At 39.5% G+C, this 22186-nt stretch overlaps 1 protein-coding gene across 1 annotated transcript in view; it reads left to right on the top strand.

The window, feature by feature from the left end:
- Window positions 1-19851, top strand: part of pdlim4 (PDZ and LIM domain 4) — a 54443-nt gene extending 34592 nt beyond the window's left edge. The window contains exons 4-7 of the mRNA XM_042498849.1: window positions 1458-1813; window positions 3954-4111; window positions 13572-13710; window positions 16363-19851. Of these exons, the coding sequence (XP_042354783.1) occupies window positions 1458-1813; window positions 3954-4111; window positions 13572-13710; window positions 16363-16567 (858 nt within the window). The 3' untranslated portion in view covers window positions 16568-19851. The remainder of the gene's footprint in view (window positions 1-1457; window positions 1814-3953; window positions 4112-13571; window positions 13711-16362) is intronic.
- The last annotated feature ends 2335 nt before the right edge of the window (window positions 19852-22186 follow it).

The following is a 22186-nucleotide window of genomic DNA, read 5'->3' as shown; positions in this document are numbered from 1 at the left end:
CCTGCGTGCTTCTCCGAATTTTAACCATGAATGGCTATCTGCTAGTGTTTTGTTCAGAGGGTTTCTACATTCATCCATCTTCACTGTCCGGGGTTTTGGGGAGAGTGGGAAGAGGTGGTTTTGAATTTCTCAAAAGTCATCTGTCTTAACTACAGGAGGCAGGGCAATAACATAGCCTCTTTTCCTAGATGTGGGCTTGTTGGTGTAGAGGAGAGGCGGACTGAAAAGTGCTAATTACAGACGACCTGTGTGTGTTTGTGTGTGTGTGTGTGAGCATGTGTGAGTTCATGTGTGGTCCAGGCGAGCACTGAGGGCAGGATGACATCCAGCAGACCCATCTGTTGCAGTGACAGGGGTCCTGCTTGGAGATGCTGTGAAGCTCCACCTCCTGCGGCTAAGACACTTTAAACTAGCCCAAAACATACACAGTCTCTCACACATGCACGGACACTCATTCCAGTGGCTCACAGTTACAGCAGTCTGACTATCTCCCATCCTAATGCATTGCTTAACTTGTAAACAAGTCACTTTGTTTCAGCAAAAATGTTTATACGCCGCCTATCTCTGAAATTCAAAGCACTAAAACACTATCATAGATGGTGACATCATTGCAAGCTGTGCAATAAAACTTTATCTGTAAAGTTCAGTGTCTGAGACGGACTGGCAGCGAACACAATCACTGAAGTGCGCTGATAGCTGTGGTAAACAGTCAGAGGCTCGCTGATGTCACTGTGGGGTTTGTGCAAGCACATGAAAAGGGCGGTGACCTCAGCATAAACACACTGAGTATACAGTGGTGTGAGTGTAGGTGTCTGTGCATCTGTCCTGCATTAGTCCTGCAGATTTCTTCCAAACAGCTCCAGCAGAGCAGCTATGTGGCAAGAATATGGAAAGCGTGCTACAGCACGTCAAAAAAGATAATAATTTAATCTTTTACAGTATCTCAGCTCTCTGTCAGCTTCTATAAACTCCTCAATCCATAGAAGAAGCAGCCAGGAAGAATAAAAAAGAAACAATTTTTTCAATATTTACACCACACAAATTAATTTGTTTTGACAGAAACATCTGCAGGAAATCTAACACAAGCTCCTTTTTAATAAGCCTTACTTTTAAAGAGGGAGAAGCAGAAATGATGTGGAAAAAGCCTTTCTCTTAAATCCTCACTGCTGTAAAGCCTCATTTAAGAACAACCGCTCTTTTAGCCTTTGAAGAATTGTGGTTTTCTGCTCAGGGTATGACTGGGCTTGTTTTCTCTTTTTACTCTCTTTTCCTGAACCAAAACATAATGGTGCATTTTGTAATGGGTCCATTACTGCTTTTTCTTTCTCCTTGCATTATTAGTTATTTCTCCAATGTAATATGCTTTTTATCTTTTACCATTGTATTTATGTGACTATCTTGTGATGTTTTCTTTTGCTCCTTTTCATTTTAAACATGTTTTTTTTCTTTCTTTGTAGAATTTCCGTCCCATCACCAGTGGATATGGCGGTTCTACTCGCAAACCTTCCTACACCCCTGAACCCCAGTCCCCACAGGTTCCCCAGTCCCCACAGGTTCCCCAGTCCCCACAGGTTCCCCAGTACCATCAGGTTCCCCAGTACCAACAGGTTCCTCAGTCCCCTCAGGCTCCCCAGCCCACTCACCTGAATAACGGACATGCCAGACCCAACAACGGCCACAGCTATGGGTACGGGAATGGAACCGGGCACAATCAGTACAACAACCCAGCAGGACTTTATTCCCATAATGGCAGCAATGGAGACAGATCTCTGCCAAGCAAGATGGGAGGCCTTAGCCTCAGCGCCACACATAGGTGAGCTGATCAAAGTGTGTGCTTCAAAGAAAGTAGACAAATAGGTCCTAAATCCCACCGCAACTAACACTTTTGAGAGTGTAAGTACTTAAGTCTACACACAAGGGACCTCAAAGAAAATCTGCAGATGTATCTGTGTTCTCTGATTATTGCAAACTTCAATAGAACAATATGAAACAATGGGGGCGTGTACAATTTATATCATTTTCTAGCCTTTTATTATTACCAGGAACATTTTCAGATTTTTCAACATTACACACTTTACAAATAGTAACTATTAAAAATCCACAAACTATTTCCTGTAAAATATGTACAAATGGAGAGCAGGTAAACTTATCCATTCAGTAGTTGTTAACAGTAGAAACTGTTGACCCTTATCAGCGTATTTCTCAGTGCATGGATGGATTACTGACAGGGCAGTCAGGCCTAGACCCAAAGTGTCAGCGAACCCCCTTGGCCTTCACCTTCAAAATTGTTAATGAAATTAACATGTACCAACTAGGAAGAGACTCAAAAAGACTATGAAGAGACACAAATGAACTACAAAAAGACACAAAAGGACTACAGAGACACAAGATGTACAAAAAAGACACAAACTTACCTTAATGAGACTCAAAATGACCTAAAAAGAAATACAAAGGAACTACAAAGAGACAAAAAGCACCTACAACGAGACACAATTCCTCTGAAAAGGTACATTTAACTGACACAAAATAGACAAAATAAACATACCAAACTATGTAAAGGAACTACAAAGTAATACAAAAAGACTACAAACACTCACTACATGACAAAGAAAGACATGTATATACCTTTGAGAGACACAAAACAACCACGAAGAGATGCAAAGGAACTACAAAGAAACAAAAACAACCATATAAGGGCAAACAAAATTACCACAAAAGGAAACAAAACCACAGAAAGATGCATGTCTTGCTCCTCTGGAGGAGAGGTGATGGGGCCTTTTGCATATGCGTGGCCTACTGTCTTACAATGCAGTTGGTGTTATTAGACACCAATTTTGTATGGAAATAGTGAGTCTTAAGAGTTTGCTTCTTAAAAGCATAGGAAATTAAGGCAGTATTTAAAAAATGCAGCATCATTTTATTTTTTTATACACAGATGCACGTATTCATGTGCTGACTTTCTGAATAGAGGTAAACAGAAACAGACGCGTAGATGCACCTTGGGTGTCTCTCGACACATGTGCACAGATGGCCATGTGGACTGGAGAAACAATTTGTTGTAGTGCATCCCCTCGAGAGGGCAATAAATGTGTGTGTTTAGTTTCCCAGCGAACATCCTCTCTAGCACTCCCAGAGTGCCCTAGGACTGGATTGTTAACTCTGACCAGGCCCACACACACATACAGAGACACACTTTCTCTAATTCTTTCATTATGCAATTTCTCCAAACTCTACTGGCATTATTTCCTCCTGTCTCTCACTTAGTCTCACTTTCACCAGCTCAGGCTTTCCCTCTCTCCCTCACACACACACACACACACACACACACACACACACACACACACACACTCAGGCTGCAGTGGAGCGCTTCCTTCAGACCCCTGGACGGGAGTCTGGAGACAAACGTGCAGTTAAGTGTGTCAGTATTTGAGCACATCTGTCAGCAGCCCTGCTCATCTCCCAGAAGCTCGACTAGTTGAATGTATCAAGTGAACAGGATCCATCCTGTTAGCTTTGGGAATAACTTGATGGATGAATGAACATGCGGATTCATAGCACAGCACTGTTGTGATTAAGACTTCATGCCTTTGGAATCGCATGTAGAGTGGAGCATATTCACCTCTGTTTTCTCCTCCGTGCGTCCATCTCTGCCGTCTCAGTTTGTCGAGTTTTCTTTCCTTTCTTTGGTGGTCCGACATCTGTCATCTGTTCTTTAATCTTTTTGTTTAGGCTACTTCAGCTCCTTTCATTCCTCGCCTGCTCAAACACCACATCAGGGCACCACCTGATAAAAGAAAGAAAAAGACAGTGGCCATGTGTGATACCAGAAATAAAAACAGTGTTAGCCTGTTAACTTGTAGTCAGAATCTCAGCCATGTTTTATCACCATCTTATCATCATTAATTAGATTTCAGTACAGTAACACTGTATCTTCCCTCTTTTGTCTCCTTCAGCCCAGAGCCTCCAACACACTCCCCTGTGGGCCGTAATGGTTTTGACCCACATTCAGATGTCTACAAGATGCTGCAGGACTACGAGGAGCCCGTCTCTGCACCCAAACAGTCCGGCTCCTTCAAATACCTTCAGGGAATCCTGGAGGCTGAGGATGGAGGTAGGGATGATGTGCGAGTGCTTACATAAATGTGTGATGGCTGCTTTTCCCAGAAACAGGAAGATTACTATAACCAGTACCCAATGCTGTGGTGTTGTGTTGACGATGTTACACAAAGTGACCTGATGATGAAAGAAGATTAGAAAGGCCTTACGTTAGCTACAGGGCTCCAACGAATGATTATTGTCATTACTGATTTATCTGTCCTTTATTTTCTTAGTTTATTCAGTGTTTCATCCATAAAAGGTCAGAAAGCCCTAACACTGTTTTCCTAAGCTGAAAACTCAAATTGCTGTATAGGCCGATCAACATACAAAACTCAAAAATATTTCATTTGATAGAGGACTGGAAAACCCGCAAATGATCACATTTTAGAAGCTGAAAGCTGTTCTTCTTTGGCATTTTGGCTTAAGAAATTACTTTAAAGTGGGTTAATCAATTATAAAAATATCTGTTTTCCTCAACCATTTTCTGTCAGCTCTACAAAGCTGTGATACCACCACGTTCTGCATCTTCTAACTTATTGGCTCAAAAGGTGGTGCAACGTGTGTGACAAACAGTTGGCTTTTTAAAAAAAGTCCCTAAGAAAGCAAAAATGCGTTTTTATAGTTTTGATCCGGTGTCCCTCTGTTAATTTTCATTTATATACCAAATATTTGTCAAAAAAATCAGTGTGGGGGTATTTTTACATCAAAAACCCTATCTGTTTTCTTTCTGTAAAACCAGGTAAAATTGTTTCAAATGTTCATTACAAAAGTTTGAACAATCAAATGAGACTTTGGGCGACAAGGTCATTTAAAACAGCACTTTATTGTTTGTGAGTTGTAGTAGGAGAGGCAGAACCCTTGGTTTCATTTCCAAAACAATGTGGCCGGGGTCCAAATCAATCATCTTTCCCATGTCCTCCTCCTGATCTGATGGTAAGGGAGGTGTGTGTGGAGCCAAAAATCCGCTCAGCAGCGGACTCTGCTGTAACTCCGTATCTCGCTAAACCTGATCCCTCTTGTAAACTGCACACCGCTCAAATATTCCATTTCACTGGGAAATACCAAGCTAAAGACGCTCTAACTTCAGTTTCACCGGAGCTTTTAAGAGACCAAGCTAAGCCTGAAAAAGTTGAAGAAAGATATCTTGCACATAACCAACCAAACCATGTCCTCAAATGTTTTATTTCTGTTATCCTGCAATGATGTCAATGTCTCCAACTGTAACTTTGATACACTTGGCTGCTCGACTGTCAACAGACTATAAAATGCTGAAATAACTAAAGCTGTTCAGCAGGTATAAAATGACAGTTAAAACCTTGTAACATATGGATGTGCCTGCTGCATCTAAGCAGTTAAGTTAAGTTTCTGAGTAAATATTTCCTCTTATGTAAATGAGACTTTCGATTCAAGCCAAAGGAACGTCTTGCCTTGCTCAGGCAGCTCCTCGCTCACTGTTTTGATCTGCTCTGTCTCACTGGCATAGTTTTCCTTTTATAGAAAGACAGTGAGGTTAGGAGATGGAGAGGAAGAGTGTGAGCGAGAGGGAGCAAAAACGATAGAAAGCAAGAGACAGAAGGAGCAGGAAAAAGATGAAGTGCTTTAAATAGCTCACACACGGATGAACAGGGGAGGGAAGTTTTGGTTTGGCAATTTACTGCAAAAACAACTTCACAAAGGGCAATAAAGTGAGAAATATGGTTTTCCTGTCTGCCTTCTGACCGCCCGGCATTCCAGCTTTTGAGGAGGAGTCATGTGATGCTGACAGCAGCAGAGGAGAGCTAATCCTCTGTACGAAAACATTCTTTTCAGGTTCCACGTTTACCACTAAAGCAGGGCAAAAGTCCTAGTTATGAGCCAAGTGTTGGTATTTTGAAGCGGAAATAGCCCGGACCTAGAGGAGAGGGCTTATGACCTGTTTGCACAGATTGTCTGTGATTAATGTTTTTCTCCAGCTCAGGAACTAACACTGATGTGTCCTTGAGAAAAGACCCTTAATCCTTATTACTATTAGTGGAGTGTTACCAGCTGTGAATGTATAAATCCACAGTGTCAAAGTCAGCATGTACACTCAGTAAACTTTCCCATAGCTAAATAATGGTTTCAATATATATATTTTGTCATGCAGTCAGTCTTAATTCTCAGTTAAATAAGAGATCCTCCCCTGTTTAGATTTGTCCTTAGAGGCTTTAAATACTCTGGTTTGACTGATGTGGGTTTTTGATGCCAATTCTGTTACAGATGTTTGAATATTTGCATGCAACAAAACAACAACATGTTGTTATTGAGTCCTCCTTATTTGGACCTTTGACTTGAGAGACACACAACATACTTGCAGAAAGTAACTTGCAAGCCTAGCAACAGGAAAGTATTTTACCACTGGAAGGATGGTCGGTCTATGCAGTAAAAAGATGCAAATATTTTGACACTGGTGTAACATGATTAGAGAAAACAGAGGGAAATGAAAGTAGCATTTGCTTTTGCTCAAAATATAGAAAACCTACAACTACCAGAATATACTGATATATACTGTCCCACAGCTGACTGATAAAGGCCTGGGTAATAAAATGCAAGCTTATCTGTTTTGGCACAAGAAATAATATGGCGGCCAGCTGGTAACAAACACCCTCATATTACAGTTAAAAAGTGAGCTAAAATATGTTTCTGAAAACATTTTAGGTGAGAAATATGCAATATGGTAACATAGTCTTGATTTATATCTAAACAGCACTTGTTGTTTTTACCGTTTGATCTCAGTATTTTCAGCATCTAGTTTACAGTACAGGAAACATATTATAGCCAGACAGTGAACTGAAATATGTTTCCGAAGACATTTTATGCAAAAAAGGAGAAAACAGTCGTATAATCTAGGTTTATGTTTAATCAGCACTGCCTAGTTTTACTGTTTGATTGGAGTTTGGCCTGAGTTTGACAAAAAAGAGGCTGCTCTCTCTCTCAGTCTGTGTATATACATTTTGTGTCTGTGGTGGCAGACGTGCAACAGCCCAAAAGCCAAAAATCCGCAAAAGACATCAAATGGTGAATTTGAGGGGACGTGAGCAGGGAGAACTGGGCGCTAGTAAGATGGAGGGAAGTTAATTACCACAGTTAATTTACACATACTTCCCATGTTGTTATTATACAAAGCCGGTTGAAAATCATCAAAGTAATTGTTTCAGGCCACAAACGACCCATAATGCAACACGCTGGCTGGCAGGCTAATGTTATAACAGTATTCTTTACATTGAAAAATTACACCTGATATTTTGCATATTCAGCCATATACAGCACAATCCCTTTTACAAATGTAATTTCCTGAAAAAATCTTCTCTTATGTTCAGGCCAAAATGTTTAGGTTGAAAGAATATTCGGAAAATAAAGCTAAAAATGCTCCCCTGAAACCCAGAATAAAATGACTGCTAATGCTGAGTGTCAAAAGTCAGTGATATAACCCTGACTTAATATATACTGGTAGGATATACTGCATCGAGCAAATTATGAACATTGGCAAAAGCACATAAAACCAGTGACATGGAAAAGCCTCAGTTTCTCAATTTTCCAAATAGATCAATCACTGATTTTATTCACTACCGTTATCCCTGGACAAGAGTGAAGACTTCCAGCTCAGTTGTCACATCTCTGGGCCTACCTTTGATGTAAGAGCCGACGGGATAATCCACAGCAGCAGGAACAACACTGACTGCTCCCGCAGTGAGGCCTGGAGCACAGCCAGAACATACTGTTTCCTTAATTTAGCACTTACCATTACACTCAAAGCAATGAGAGAGAGGTAGAGCTAAAGAAAGAGACCGTTTCTAGTGACAGACAACGGAGGCTGGAGGCAGAGAGACACTGCTGATGGATTAAAGAGATTTAAAGGTGACTCTTGTTGTGTGCTGTCAGCGGCCTTTCAGCTCGGGAGCCTGACAGGTTGACTGACAAGCTAAGTCCTCGATGAAACAGGGAGACACTTCAGGTTTACTTTGGGATCATTTTAAAAGCTACCTGTCTGTCTGTTGATGTTTGGCTGTGTCATTTAATCTGTGTGAGAGTGTGAGATCCTGCCACAGATGTTGCTGCCCCTTGGTTGTTGTTTTTGGTTTGTTTTTTTAATAGCCCAATAAAAAAGAAATGAGTAAAATCCAACAATTTAACACATTTGACACTCAGGTCAAAGTAAAATCGTCCTCTTTTTGAATGCATACCTTGCTGTCAGGCTTTTAAATCACAGTAGTTGGTCCCCTTTTGAAGGCGAAAGCCCCTGTAGAGGCCATGTTGACTTTCAGGGGCTTTTAAAGTTAAAGCAAACAAGAGTGTCAGTTTACCCAGAATTCCTCAGACTCTGCCACGATTGGTTAGCACTGTGGATGGAAGAGGGGTGGAGTGACTGTGAAATTCTGGTCTTAAATTAGGGTGTTTGAAGCAGTATTACCTCGGGATGACAGATGATAGAAAGTTGTACCTACTGTACCTGTTTTGTTGCTCTTCCACAGTATGGTTTTATGTAGTTAGGGACTGTGCTTTATTTATTAGAGGAGGCTGGGGTGTGAGTGACATTCTTTTTTCCCTTCAGCCTCCCTTAGTGACTGGGGGGAAAATGCATGACCCTCTCTCCATCATAAATAACCATATTTTACTGTATTCATGCCAAGGAGCCAATGCAACTGGCAAACAGCACAGACGGGTTCTTGGTTGAAATAATTATAAAATAAAACTCATCAAAGTTTAATTTCCCTCGCCTAAGCAAAATCAAAACTCCCTCCCCAAAGCTTAAAAAATAGTTTGAAGCGCCTCCCCCATTTTGCACCTTCTCCTTCCCTCTCATAAGTAACAAAAAGTTCCTTATATGCTGACAGACAAGCCTTTATGGACATAATGTTTTAAAGAAACAAACAGAGATTGAACTTGTTATTGTTGAATGTGAAGACTTGAGATTGCTCTGTTGCTGATGAGATTTTATATTTTCCACCTTCATCAGTTTTAGGTGGATTTAAGGGGAGGACAGACAGAAGATGACGTGATGGGAGTGTTTCTTTAACAGTTAGAAAAAGTAAAAAACACAACTCCAGTGATCTCTCAGAAAACCTCATCCATTCCTTGAACCCTAGGCTTATTTGTTTAACCTTTTGAAACCTTAAAAAAATTGCTTGATATCTTTTAAAATCATGGGAAACGGGCAATGAGGAATGTAAGAAGACATAACTCAAAAATTTGCAAGAATTTGGTCAAAAGTAAAAGAAAATTAGCACATAAAAAGGAAAGGACCTGGGCAAAGACGTGTTTAAAAAGTAAGAATAATTCTGAATTATAATTTATATTTATGATAATTGTGTATATATATAGATTTCTGGACATTTATTCCTTGTGTGTGTGTTTTTTTTTTAATTGATTAATTTCGTTTTTTGACAAGTTGCTCACCGCTTTTTTCCCCCATGTTTTGGAAAGAATTTAAATCAGATTTGCTCGGTGGTTTAAAGGTTTAAAATCTTGTGACGGTTGCCTGAACACAGCACAAGAAAAGTGATCCAGGTTTTAAGGGGTTAAAAAAAATCATGCAAAGTACCATATTGTGTACTTTTCCTTACATTATGTAGTGTAAGAAAAGTGGCTTTGTGGTACATCAGCCTTCTGGGGGGCTTAGTTTCTGCAGATCGCCTGTCAAAACATGATGAAACATTTCCAAAACAGAGGAAAGTCCTCAGGAGGGAAGCAGGCCGTGTCCTCGGCCTACAAAGACAACTATCGGCCTACTTTCAAAGTATAACACATTTCCAATTATTGTTTGCTTTCTCGAATAAAACATGTAAACTCAGAATGCTTGTATACAGTAATAATTGTCACTTTTGTCTTGCATGAAAAGTATTTGCGGCCACCGACTCAGATAGGTAAACGTAAACGCCACATCAGTCATGTCCTCCTGTGACGTTTCGAGGAAAAGCAGAGGGAGCATTCCAGTGAAATTGTTATTCCACAGGGATCAAGACAGAGCCGAAGAGATAAAAGATTTAAAGCCCCAGCAAGCTCTGTAGTCCAGTGGGGGTAAACATGTGATGTCAGCGGTGAGGGGCTTAACCCTGTGTTGGCAGAGAGGAGTTGTTGTTTTGACAGCACAATAGAGCAGCATCCGTTATACTTTCTGTTTCATATTCTTCATTTGCTCGCTCTATAAATGCTCAAAATACGCCCATCATTAGTTCTCAGTTCCCAAAGTGAAGTCATTGTTTTATTTGTCTGAACTAGTGGGAAAACTTTAAAGTGCTCAGTTTACAGCAATATAAAACAAACAAAAGCAAAAAGAAATGTGTAGGTTTACTTCTTATCATCAGATTAGTCATTGATTCATTTTCATGTCAGCACTTTCTACCGCTTCTTCTTTCTCTTATAACATGTTTCCCTTTTTGGCTGGACGTGTGGCCCCAAGAGATTAAAAACTTCCAGCGCATTTCAGCAGAGAATTTTGCCCATTTTTCAGTGATCATTTTTGTCATGTAATCTTCATAAAATCCTTTTAAACACGTCAAAGAAATGCAACACTAAAGCATTCAATGACAGTAAATCAAGGTTGTTTTTCACTTCCTCAAAAGTTGATACCATATACCACAATAGCTGTCTCAGAGGATATTATTACAGCTGTTTATTTATTATTTAGTTTTGACATTCTGCACTTGACAGGTTTGAGTTAGGATCGGGGCTGTTTTACAGAGCGTCTGGTGTATGTTAGTCACAGTTTAGGTCGCACAATGTGCCGTGAATGTTGCATGGGATGAGATATGTGTCGTAATTGTACGACCTGTCACCGTGTGTCGAATAAAATATGGTGTCTGTCTGCGTTTGGCCACAAAGTATACGGGGCCTAAGTGGTCTGACTTTTTAAAAATGTAGAAGCAAGACTAAACAAGCACTCAGTCATTCTGTGTTTTGTATCTGTGGTCTAAAAACTTTTATTCGTCAACCTAACCCTCTCTGAGAAAGTCACCAGTGCTGCACATGAAAGGTTTTCCATTAGAGTGCATCATTGGCTAATAGAGACATTAATCCCAGAAATAACATACCCAGCAGCTAATGTCAGCTCTTAAACTCACCATGGAGCAGTCCGAGGCTCTCAGTGATGGAGCGATAGAAAGGGCTTTGAGTCAGGTGCCAGATGTGAGTTAATTAGACTGTGGTTAGTCAGTGATAGGTGGCCTGTTGGTCTGAATAGACTCTGCTGGCACATCATCAGTAAAGGGAAGTCATGTAGTTCACGGCTGTGCCTCACTGATCCACCCTGGCGCTCATGTAACCACCAGAGTGGCTCCAGATATCCAGTAATAAGCATGTCCCTTTCATGCATTCCAGTCAGGCATGACTTGATGATTGGATTTGATCGCTCTTAATAAAAATGCCATCCGTGGAAAGGCAGCAACCCTCGTCCACCACCAGAACTACCAGCTTATTATAGTTTTAAAAATAGCCTTCTTATGTAACACTCTTGTAGCATAGTTTAAATGAGAATTATATGCTGTTACTGCAGCTGGTTGAGTTGGTGTCTTCCTGTTAATGTGTATTTACAGAAAGTCTCATTCTGTGATATCTGTGTTATGTGTAAAAGAAAATCTTGTTGAGCCTTAAACACCTGTACTGTCATGAGTTAATTTTGTGCTGCATTCAGCCTTTGAATGCTTTGTTTTGGGGCATTTTTAAAGGTAATTTTATTGTTTGTTTGTTGTTGGGTTCTGTTTTTTTTTTTTTTTTTTTTTTTTTTTTCTTTATTTTTTTGTTATTTTTAGGTAATTTTTGTGTAACTTCAATGAAAGATGAAACAGTTGTGTTTGTCTCATTTATACGTGATTTATTTTTCAATAACCCATGTAATGCGAAAAGCAGCTGGCCCCTAGGTATTTTCACATGATCTAATCTGGCCCTCATTCAAGAAAGTTTGGACACCCCTGATGTACTTCGTCTTGTGTGGTTCACAGTCACTGTATGATTGTAGCATAGTGGTGTGATGGTTGACTCTCTAACATGGGATGTTTTCCTTCCCGGGTGTCTAGCCAGGTTGACTGATGAATTCCTGCTATAGTGCCACTCCAGACTTTGACTGGAGCACACAGGAAAGAGCGAGAGACACAGAGAGGTCAAAGACAGGGAAAGGTGTGCACTATGAGGGAGAGAGAATGATAAAAATAAGTTTACTGACTGTGTTGTAAAGGTAGAGTGAAAGCAGAAGAAAAACGTTGAGGACATGCTCTCTTATGAGTGCTGCAGATTTTTCATTTTTTGTCTTAACAACACTTAAGTGTGTTATGCATAGCATTTTCACATCAGTGATTCATCGCCACATTCACTACAGTGAGGACTGATGGTCTGCAGTTTTTTGCCCTTGGATTTTACATATTTCAGAAAGCATAAATCTCTAAGTAATTACATGTTCGAAGAATGCAATGGAGAGGCAGCGGAAGAGCACATGTGGCAACATCCTGTTTATGAAAGCAAGCAGCAATGCTAATGAGAAGTGTGATCTGAAGGTACAAAAACACTAATTCTGACCATGCCATGACCTCTGGCAGGAGATAGGCTGCTATTTGTCTTGAGCATGATGTAGCATTGAAGGCAAAGTGATGGTAAAAATAACAGTTAAGTAAATGTCAGTTGTCTGCAGTTGCCTGAACAATTAATTACTCCCATAAAAAAGGGATTCAACCAAAAGTGAAAATGACCATTTGAGAAACCTTCCCAAGTAAAAGTGAAAATCAGCTGGCTAATTATCAAAGTACAAGTTACTTCTTTTCAGGGTGTGCAGATCAGTGAAAAGAAATGGGAAAAAAACACTTGTAATGAAAAAAAGGCCCTTGTCAATAAGAAAGCTGGTACTTCATTTTCTTCCATGTTGCAGGTAACTTGACATCTGCAGTAAGACGCTCCTGTCGACACCCAAGCCCAACATTTAGAGCAAACTGGTTGTAAGGAGGGTATAAATGGCAAATTAAATTGAATTATATACCAATTACAAATAATTGGTCAAAATGGTAGGACTCTGGTTCAAAAATATATAGTGTAGAAGTATAGCTTTTTTGATAAAAGACCATTAAACATACACCTTCCTTAATAAAGCTTTTTTTTTTTTTTTTTAATTCATATGCATCTCTTGTAATGTGTTACTACCAATCCCTGCTCTTGTCTTTCCACCTGGAACTCAAAGGGGATATTCTCCAGAGTACAAACATAAACACTTTCATGACCCCGCATGGCTTTTCCCCTTTAACCAGATAGGCACTACCTGGAATCTGGTGACCCTAGAGCACATACACAAACACTCACGCATATATAAACAGGGTTACCTTGGTTACCAGAGGCCCACATGAAAAATGTTAATAATGTCAGCGCCTGGAATTCTGTTGTGGTTTTTTAGTATTTGTAAGGACTGTCTTCTAAATGGTTTATGGTGCATTGTCCAAAGATCCTGTATTTATTTTGTGGTTATTTTGTCATTTTAGGTGTGTCCCCGACAGAGAGAATGAGAAACTTAAAGTCTCCAATAAGGTCTCCAATTCCTAAACTGGGAAGCCCCATCCCCAGCCCCATGTCCGGTCTGCAGAAGTTACCCCAGTGCACACGCTGCTGTAATGGCATTGTGTAAGTATTGAACACATCCTGGTTTAATTTTTAAATGAAACTAAGGAGTAGACTGTATAACATCATAGAACAACTCATAGAATAAGTATGTGATTGTGTCTTTATGGTCAGAGAGCTCTTTTAAAGAAGCCTGGGATTCATTTTTTTGGCCTTCAAGTGTAAAGATGACTCAAGACATGCAAAATGTTGTTTTTTTTTAATGTTTAAAAGTTTCAATTTGCTTTTCATTTCAACACTAAGGTTCAGTGTTCAATTTAATCTATGACATATCACAGTATAAAAATTTAATGGTTTAAAAATTATGGTTACCATGGTCTACAATTACAGACTGAAGATGCAGTAAATATGATGCTGAAAATATGATTTATTATCAGATGAACTATTGTAATCACCATCTGGAAATGATATGTCTCTGTCTGGTTTTATCACTCCGCCTGTGGTCTTAAACCTTAAAAGCTGAGCTGCGTGAGGTGAGTAAAGGTTGTGTTTTGACTCTGAAACAAAGAGGTTAACTCACGCAGGTCCACCTGCATCAACAGGCCTTTTAGAAGTACTCAGGAAAACCTTTTTCCCATTTATCATTTTAATGATTAAACCAAACCATCCTCCACACCCTTTCCCACACACACAAACAAACTCACGCTAAACATTAAGCAATAGCACAGGCACACACACCTTCTTGCAAAAGTACCCAGTTGCACCGGTAATCCCTCTCTATAAAAGCAGCTGCAGGTAAGCAGTGAGGTCATCGGCTTACTTTACCCATTAACAAGAGGGCATTGTGGGAGCTTGCAGGGCACAATGAGGCTGTTATGGGCCGGGAGCATTTTACAGCTTTTAAACAAGTGTAGAGCACTGTGTCAAGAGTTTATCCAGCAACTGGTGTGGTTAGATGGGGATGGCGGATAAAAAAAGAAGCAGGCTTATATGAATGAATGGTTGCTGGCCCGAATCCCCAGTCCAGAACGGAAAATCTTATTGGGATCAGTGAATGAACAACGCCCTGAACAACTGCTGTCACTGTGTGACTGAGTGAAGCAGTGAACTCTCAAATGCACCAATGTTGATCAGTAGCCAGAAAGCAGAATAAACATGTACTTCTAAGCCCCCAGGTGTGTGTGTGTGTGTGTGTGTGTGTATAAATGTGTGTGACCTCCTGTTCACCTGAACCTCCTCTCAGGATGTGCTCTTTGAAAACTTCCCCCAAATATGACATATGATGAAATATATTCAAATTTGCCATATAAAGTACGATAATTGCTGATTTGCATAGATAATGGGAAGTTCACTAAACAACAGTGAGTCAGTCATAAGCATTCATCATCGCTTAGTTTCCTTTTAAAGTGTTCAACTGAATGTTTCGTCTTCCGCGATGATCGCACCTCCCTAAAACTGGCTAGTACTTATCCTTTTAAGGAGCTCTGCATTTTGCAGTTTGCATTTATTGCATAACTTTCCAGTCATACATTCATGCATTTACATCTTTCTCAGTAGTGCAACCCGAGAGTGTTCCACAAATATGTCCACTATGTTACATATAAGGCTGCGTGTGTTCTTCCTGCACAATGTCAGTAAAAATATATAAAAATATATTCCACATTCGATTCAGGATCCTGGAAAAAACGCACCAACGAGAGACCACAAGAATGATAAGATGAAATAGAAATCCGTCAGCACTATCAGCGTCTATGTTGGACATGGGAGTAAAGGAATAGTTCACCCACAAAATGACTGTTTGTAAATTAGTTAGTCATGCCGTGTTTACTTGAATTTATAAAAAAAACTGTCGCCTGCCTCCACAGAAATGGCGTGATGATGACTGCATTTAACAGCAGCAAAACTGTACCAAAACTATCTCAAAACATCCATTAACAAACTTCCACACAGCTTATGCAGTATCATCCAGCGCTCTTTCATTCAGTCATATGCTCAGTACTTTCTCAACTCATACATTTTTGCTATAATACTATAGATAAGTTTCACTTTTAGTTAAGTTTTAAACAGTAAGGTTTTAGTTTTAGTGTAGCTGTGTTTAAACACGGCCCCAAGTCAGTCATTTAATCCATATGTTTGATGTTTTCTATAATAGAAGGATATGAGGACAAAACAGCTTTCTTATTTCTGATGAATTAAAGGTAACATGGCATGACTTACTGTTATGCAAATGCTTATTCTGTGGGTAAAGTATTCCTTTAAGGACAGTAAGGCTATCACACAATAGTTTTAAAAGAATTGATCAGAACCCTGATATGGCTTAAAATGAATGTGTTTCAAAGTAACTGTCAAAAAAGATAGACTGACATCATCACCTAAACCTTTGAAATTTGAAACATAAGTCCAACATTATTTGCTGTCCTGTCAGAAGCGTCATACTTGATAAATCTGCGGGAAATGATGATTGGAAAAGTGTCCTACAGCACATGGAGCAGCCTATAGATGCTGGGTCTTTAGGTTATATCAACTCCAAGCAATGCAGTGTCTAGACTCAATGGGGAAAGGCAGAAATAACATAAATAACATTACTGGACTGAGCTACACTGGCATGTATCTCTCTTTGTCTCACTGGATTGTTTTTCATTTTGCCTCCACAATTTCTAAATCTCTAAAGCCTTCATAAGAAAACACTCCATCTCTCTTCATCTCCCCCTCCAGTGGCACTATCGTGAAGGCCCGGGACAAGCTCTACCATCCCGACTGCTTTATGTGCGATGACTGCGGCATCAACCTCAAGCAGAGAGGCTACTTCTTCATCGAGGACAATCTGTACTGTGAGACCCACGCCAAAGCGCGCGTCCAGCCTCCAGAGGGCTACGATGTTGTTGCCGTTTACCCCAACTCCAAGGTGGAGATAGTCTGAGCAGGAGAAGGAGCTGGTGATGCTGTAATATAACTGGGAAACTAAAATCTGGGAGAATGGGGCTACTGAGTATTCTAGCCTACATTTATCAGGCTCTGTCAAACAGGAATGTCGATCTTGGATCAGTTTTGGCTTTGGGAGAGTCCTATGAAATGTGTGTTTCAGCGATCCAAGATCAGCATTTCTACGCTGACAGTTTTGATAAATGCTATGTAAATAGAGCATAGTGAAATATGTTGACAGAAAACAGAAACAATCAAACCCATTGAAAAGCTGACATTGTATGTCCCAACCTGACAGCCTTCATCTTGCAATTAGCGTGTTTACATCAAATTCTACTTTCAAGAAAAAAAAAGGAAAAAAAATGAACCTGTTCAGGCCAGATATGATGTTCAAATCCACATCACAGGCACAGCATACCAGAATAATCCAAAAAACAGGAAATGCAAATGTCAAAAAAAGTCTGCAGGTAATAAAATGAGATGTTTATGCAGTTTAAAATGACTGCACCAGCATACTCAAGCTTTTTAACAACCAGCACAAGTTCATGACCAGCATAATATTCAGTGTCCTATGACAAACCCTCACTCAAGCCTGAAAATAACTGTTAGTTTGTGTGTGTGAGAGAATTCTGAGTTGATTGATGCATTTGCTGTGATGAACTGTGCAGAGAGGAGTGTCTTCCTTTTGACTCATTTTGCATTTAGTTATTATAAGGACAGTTTCATGCACACTACAAAATGTTTTCCTAAGCCAGTAAAGGCATAATGATATTTTGTTCAAGTTTTTGTTCAAGGGGTTCAAAGGTTTCAGTGTCTTTTTAACTATGCTACAGTTACACATTATACTCCTGTTGCAAATGGACTTTTGCGTTTTGTAGTTTACACCTATGCAGTTTATCTTTCAGACTTTCTATGTCCATTTCTAAGAAAATCTTGGACGGTTCCTTTTTTTGCTAACTTTTCAGTTGTGTGCAACAATAAGCAATAACTCATCATAAGCTCATCTCTAACAAGCATAATTGTAAGTGTCTGAAATGTGTTTCAGTATCTTCGGTGAACGGGTTTACCAAACCTTAACCTAGATTTACTGCAGCCTTCAAAGCACCACCCTCTGAAATGTAAATAAAACCCTGCAGGAGACATCCTCAGAGTTTTGTGAAAAACTACACTCTTAGAATTAAGGGTCCCAAATGGGTTCCTCGTAACGGGCTAGTGTTGTACCCAGAACCATTTGCTTTTTAAGAACCCTTTTATTAAGAAAACGGTTCTTTTTAATACTATGGGTTCCATTATGAACCCTTTTCATCCACAGATCCTTTTTTGAAAGATTTGTTAAAAGCATGGATGTTAAAAGATCCTCATTCTCAAATATCCAAATGTTTACCCATGTTTCAAAAGGTATTTTTATTTATTTTACTCCTGGTCTGCCATAGTTGATATCTTTATCATCATAACATGCCATACAGTACCACATGTTCTGCCAAAATTCATTTTTTACAGGTACCCAGAACTTAACATGTTGTAATTATACTGAACAAAAAGTTAAATGTGCCACTTTTGTTTTAGCTGCCATTTTTCACCGGTTAAAGTTCAAGATCTAAGACTTTTTTCATGCTCAATTTAGGTATTTCTGTTAAATTTTGGCTTCAGATGTGTTCAAATCTGCTTAAATGAGCACTTCCCCTTTTCCAAGATAACCCATCCACTTCAACGGTGTGGCATATTGAGCTGCTGATTAACCAGCATGATCACCACACAGGTGTGCCTTGAGATGGTCACAATAAAAGGCCACTCTAAAAGTTGAGTTCAAACACACAACACAATGCCACACTTTCTGCGAGTTTTGAGGGAGCACGCCATGGTCTTAGATCTTAAACTTAAACCTGCAAAAACAAAAGTGTTGCCTTTTCATTTTTGTTCTGTGTAATTTAGAACAGAGTTTTGGTACCCAACCCTATTGCAAAATCTTAATAGAAAAAGCTATATTTGTAGTGATTTCACAAAATTTCTATCTGGACACTGGTCCTTAGAAGGTAGAAAGGTTCTGGTTAGAACCCAGACAGAGGGTTCTGGGGATGGTTGATTTTAGTTAGCACCTTTATTTCTAAGAGTGTGTAGAACTTGGTGAAAATCAGTTAAAAGGATTACTCTCAGATGTGATCATGACAACCTCAAGTTATAAACAACAAATAATAAGAAACGAGATTTTAATGATGAAGTAACTTAGCCTAATGCAGTGCATACGTGCACTGATGACATTTTGAGCGGGCCTGATTCAAATTCACAAAAGATTGTAACTAAAGTGCTTTCAAGCACCTGACGGAGAGAAGAATTTCCACTCTCGCTCATGTTCACACATAAGAATTTCAGTTCATAAAAACAAGAGCACAGAGTTCACGGGGTCTGTTTATCAAAAACACTTCACTTTGACACCAATATGCTCTCCGCCTCGCATGACAACTTTTAAAAAATGGTCGTGTGCATTTGAGATGGAAGACACAGCGGTGGAAAACAGTCCACATGTGGGAGTAATATTCACCTTGTTTAGTTTTTTGGACCGACAACATAGATACATTACAGTTGCTCTTCAGAAGAGGGAAAAAGACAGAAGTTGGAAGGATGCGTACTAGTATTCCCTTCCTGTGAACTTTCTGCTCACAGCCAAGTCTAAGAGGCAAATAAAATATACTTCTACATTTCCTCAGAGAGAGGGGGAACACAAAGGGAGGGAGATGAGAAAGAGAAATGACAGCACAGCATGCATTTTCTCTTCTTGACACAAATTCTTTCTTCAAGAGGAAAGAAGTGAGTCATTATGACTGCAATATGTGGCCATCAGTCTTTGCTTATCATGAATAGTGAAGTAAACTGTGTGGAGAAGAGTGATCGTATTCTTAATTTTAGAAATGTTTCTAACAAAACTAATTTTTTATTTGAAATGAGAAAATGAATTTAGCATTGCTCTTTTTTTCTAGATATCAACAGTGATAAGTAGCTGCTGGTATGCCATCTATACTAGTTATCTTGTAAATTTTGTGAAAATTATATTGCTACCACATTTCTTTGGTATTGTACATATTTGTTTTATCGTGATTGCTTTAATATACTGAGCGTAACATGTCATTCACGTGCCTTTGCATACCCTGTGTCTTTAAATGATTGCTTCGACACAAATCTTCTACTTGTGTTTAACTTATTGTTCTACCAACACGTTGTTTTTGTTTGTTTCTGGAGCTTCTTTTTTTCTAGGATCTAAATAAAATGAGAAGTGCATTACCATGACATGATCGTTCTCATCCTTCACTGTTCTTAACTGCTGGATTTCAAGAGCTACAAAACACAAGGGATTGAATTTGTTTTGATATGGCAGTTTCTCCATTATATTCCACCGTAAAACCACCAGGCTGCAATATGTGTGTCATGCAACCTAAATCCTCAGACATCCACTTAACAGTGGCCTTAAGACTGAGCATAAAATTGTCCGGACACAAAACCTGGTCTTGTGTGTTCATAGTGTTGCGTCTCATACAACTTTACTGCCAATGAGAACAAGTGTGTTTTAACTTGAGATCCGCACCCAACTCGCTCTCTCAAAATTCAGGGTGTGAGGTAATACACACAAGGTCTGTCTCTTATCATTAAACTACAACTAATGGGACCTGTTTTTGTATAAAGTATAAACTAAACCAGGAGTCAGCCTAATCCTTGTTTTAAAAGTGACTTCCTGAAACACATCTGAAACACGTTGTTCTAAGAGCAGTAACTTCTTGATTGTGGAGTCCGGACTGAGTTCAATTAGACTGATTTCAACCATGTATTTTAATCCTCATTTGTTGGAGTATGTGCAGACAGCGCTCGGCTAATGACGCCCAGAAAATCTGGATAGCATCGTAAAAAGCCCAAGACGTTATTGAATTAGACAAGTCAAATCCGAAAAGTTAAGGGAATTAAAGGAGCAGTGTGTAGGATTTAGTGGCATCTAATGATGGGGACTGCAGATTGCAACCAGCTGAAACTTGAAGTCTCTTGCGAATTCTGGAGGTTGTTGTTCAGGAGGTTTTAACAGGGAGCCAAATTATCCACAGAGGCCCCCTCCTCTCCAAAACAAACGCACAAGGTGAATAAAAACCCATGAAAACACAAATTAAAGCAGATTCATGTTTTAAATCACTGTTTCCTCAATGCTGTTCGGCTCATCGCAGACGGGACACTAACCCAGCATCTGCTGGCATGTGCTCACGTTTTTTCTCTGATAACTTAAGACACAGACATCCAGGAGGTTTTTACTGGAAGCCGCATTATTCCCAGAAGTCTCTTGTCCTTCAATACAAACAAACCAGGTGATTTAAATGGGTAAAAACACTGAATAAAGGAGTTTAATTTTCAAAATCTATTTTCTGATGCTGTTTGCCTCGTACCACTGGTGCAGCTAACTACGATGGCCAATGTGAAAACGCAAAGAAAACATACGTATTATATCCCATTTCTGCCAATATATTTCCCTAAGTCCGACACACTGGACCTTTAAGGGACTGTTTACAAACAGAACACCAAAAAATGTCAGGACTCAGAGAAAAAAGGTGTCTATAGATAGATCTATCCATAGATTTTCTTTTTTCACGAAAACAGTCATGCAAACCACTTTTAATCTGAATTATTAAATGGTTTGCTTTTTACTTGTCCAATCCTTGTAGGTCTTGATCTCAAGTAAAACTTGCATTGTGGGAGGTTCAATTAAGCCTTCATTTAGTCCTGTTGTAACTCAAATCATTCTTTAGGAGCACTAATTCATTTATATAAGGCTAGGTTGAGTAAGATACTATTTCAAGCCGTATCAGAAAAAGCCAATTTAAGTTTATGTTTTCCAGAACGGCACTTTACCAAGCAGTGGGCTTAATGCCTGTCTGGGAAGTGGGCCAACTCTGTAGTGTGTAAGTATTCTTACACTTTGTCGTGATGCTTTATGGCACTGTAAACGTGTTGAATTTCATCACGTTTGTGGTTTTTCACATTGCTGTATGTGCATCAGCACCACAGCAGAGTGTCAAAAGTGTGGTGCATGCAGTTGCAGGACATGGCACAGACTCAAGGGAATTTTTGTAATCAAAACCAGGAGGCAAGAGAGGCCACCTCATACCCCATTAAAAGACTTTGCACCTTCTGTAATAACTCATTCAACAACTGTGGTGAATGTCTGCAGATTTTAAAAGAGCTATGAGAGAGATCATGCTGAGAGAAATACTGTAGACAGGGCCTTCACAAAAAAAGGCGAGAGAGGGAGAAGTAAATAGTGGTGGTGTCTGTGCAGACAGTTTCTCCTCTGAAGTGTTTTGTGTAATCAGCATTACTCACATTTGCTAATGTTTCCCATGTGCATAACACTTGCATTGTGCTGTCAGTCCCAAATTGAACGTGATGCACAGTGGTTAGACAATCCATGTGAGGCTTTTAGAAAATCTTAGACCTGAATGTGTGCATTTATCTATGATATGTTCATCTTAATTGTTGTCTTTAAGCAGTATTCCACTGAATCAACATTAAAAAGTAAAATTACTCATGCGGTCAGGGTTTGGTTTACTGCAAGGAGTTTCTTTAACATCTTGCTCATAAGAAATGG

This window comes from Plectropomus leopardus, chromosome 13 (assembly GCF_008729295.1).
Source record: "Plectropomus leopardus isolate mb chromosome 13, YSFRI_Pleo_2.0, whole genome shotgun sequence".
NCBI lineage: Eukaryota > Metazoa > Chordata > Actinopteri > Perciformes > Serranidae > Plectropomus > Plectropomus leopardus.
The sequence above is the reverse complement of the archived record's forward strand: the minus strand, read 5'-3'. Positions and strand labels throughout refer to the sequence as shown.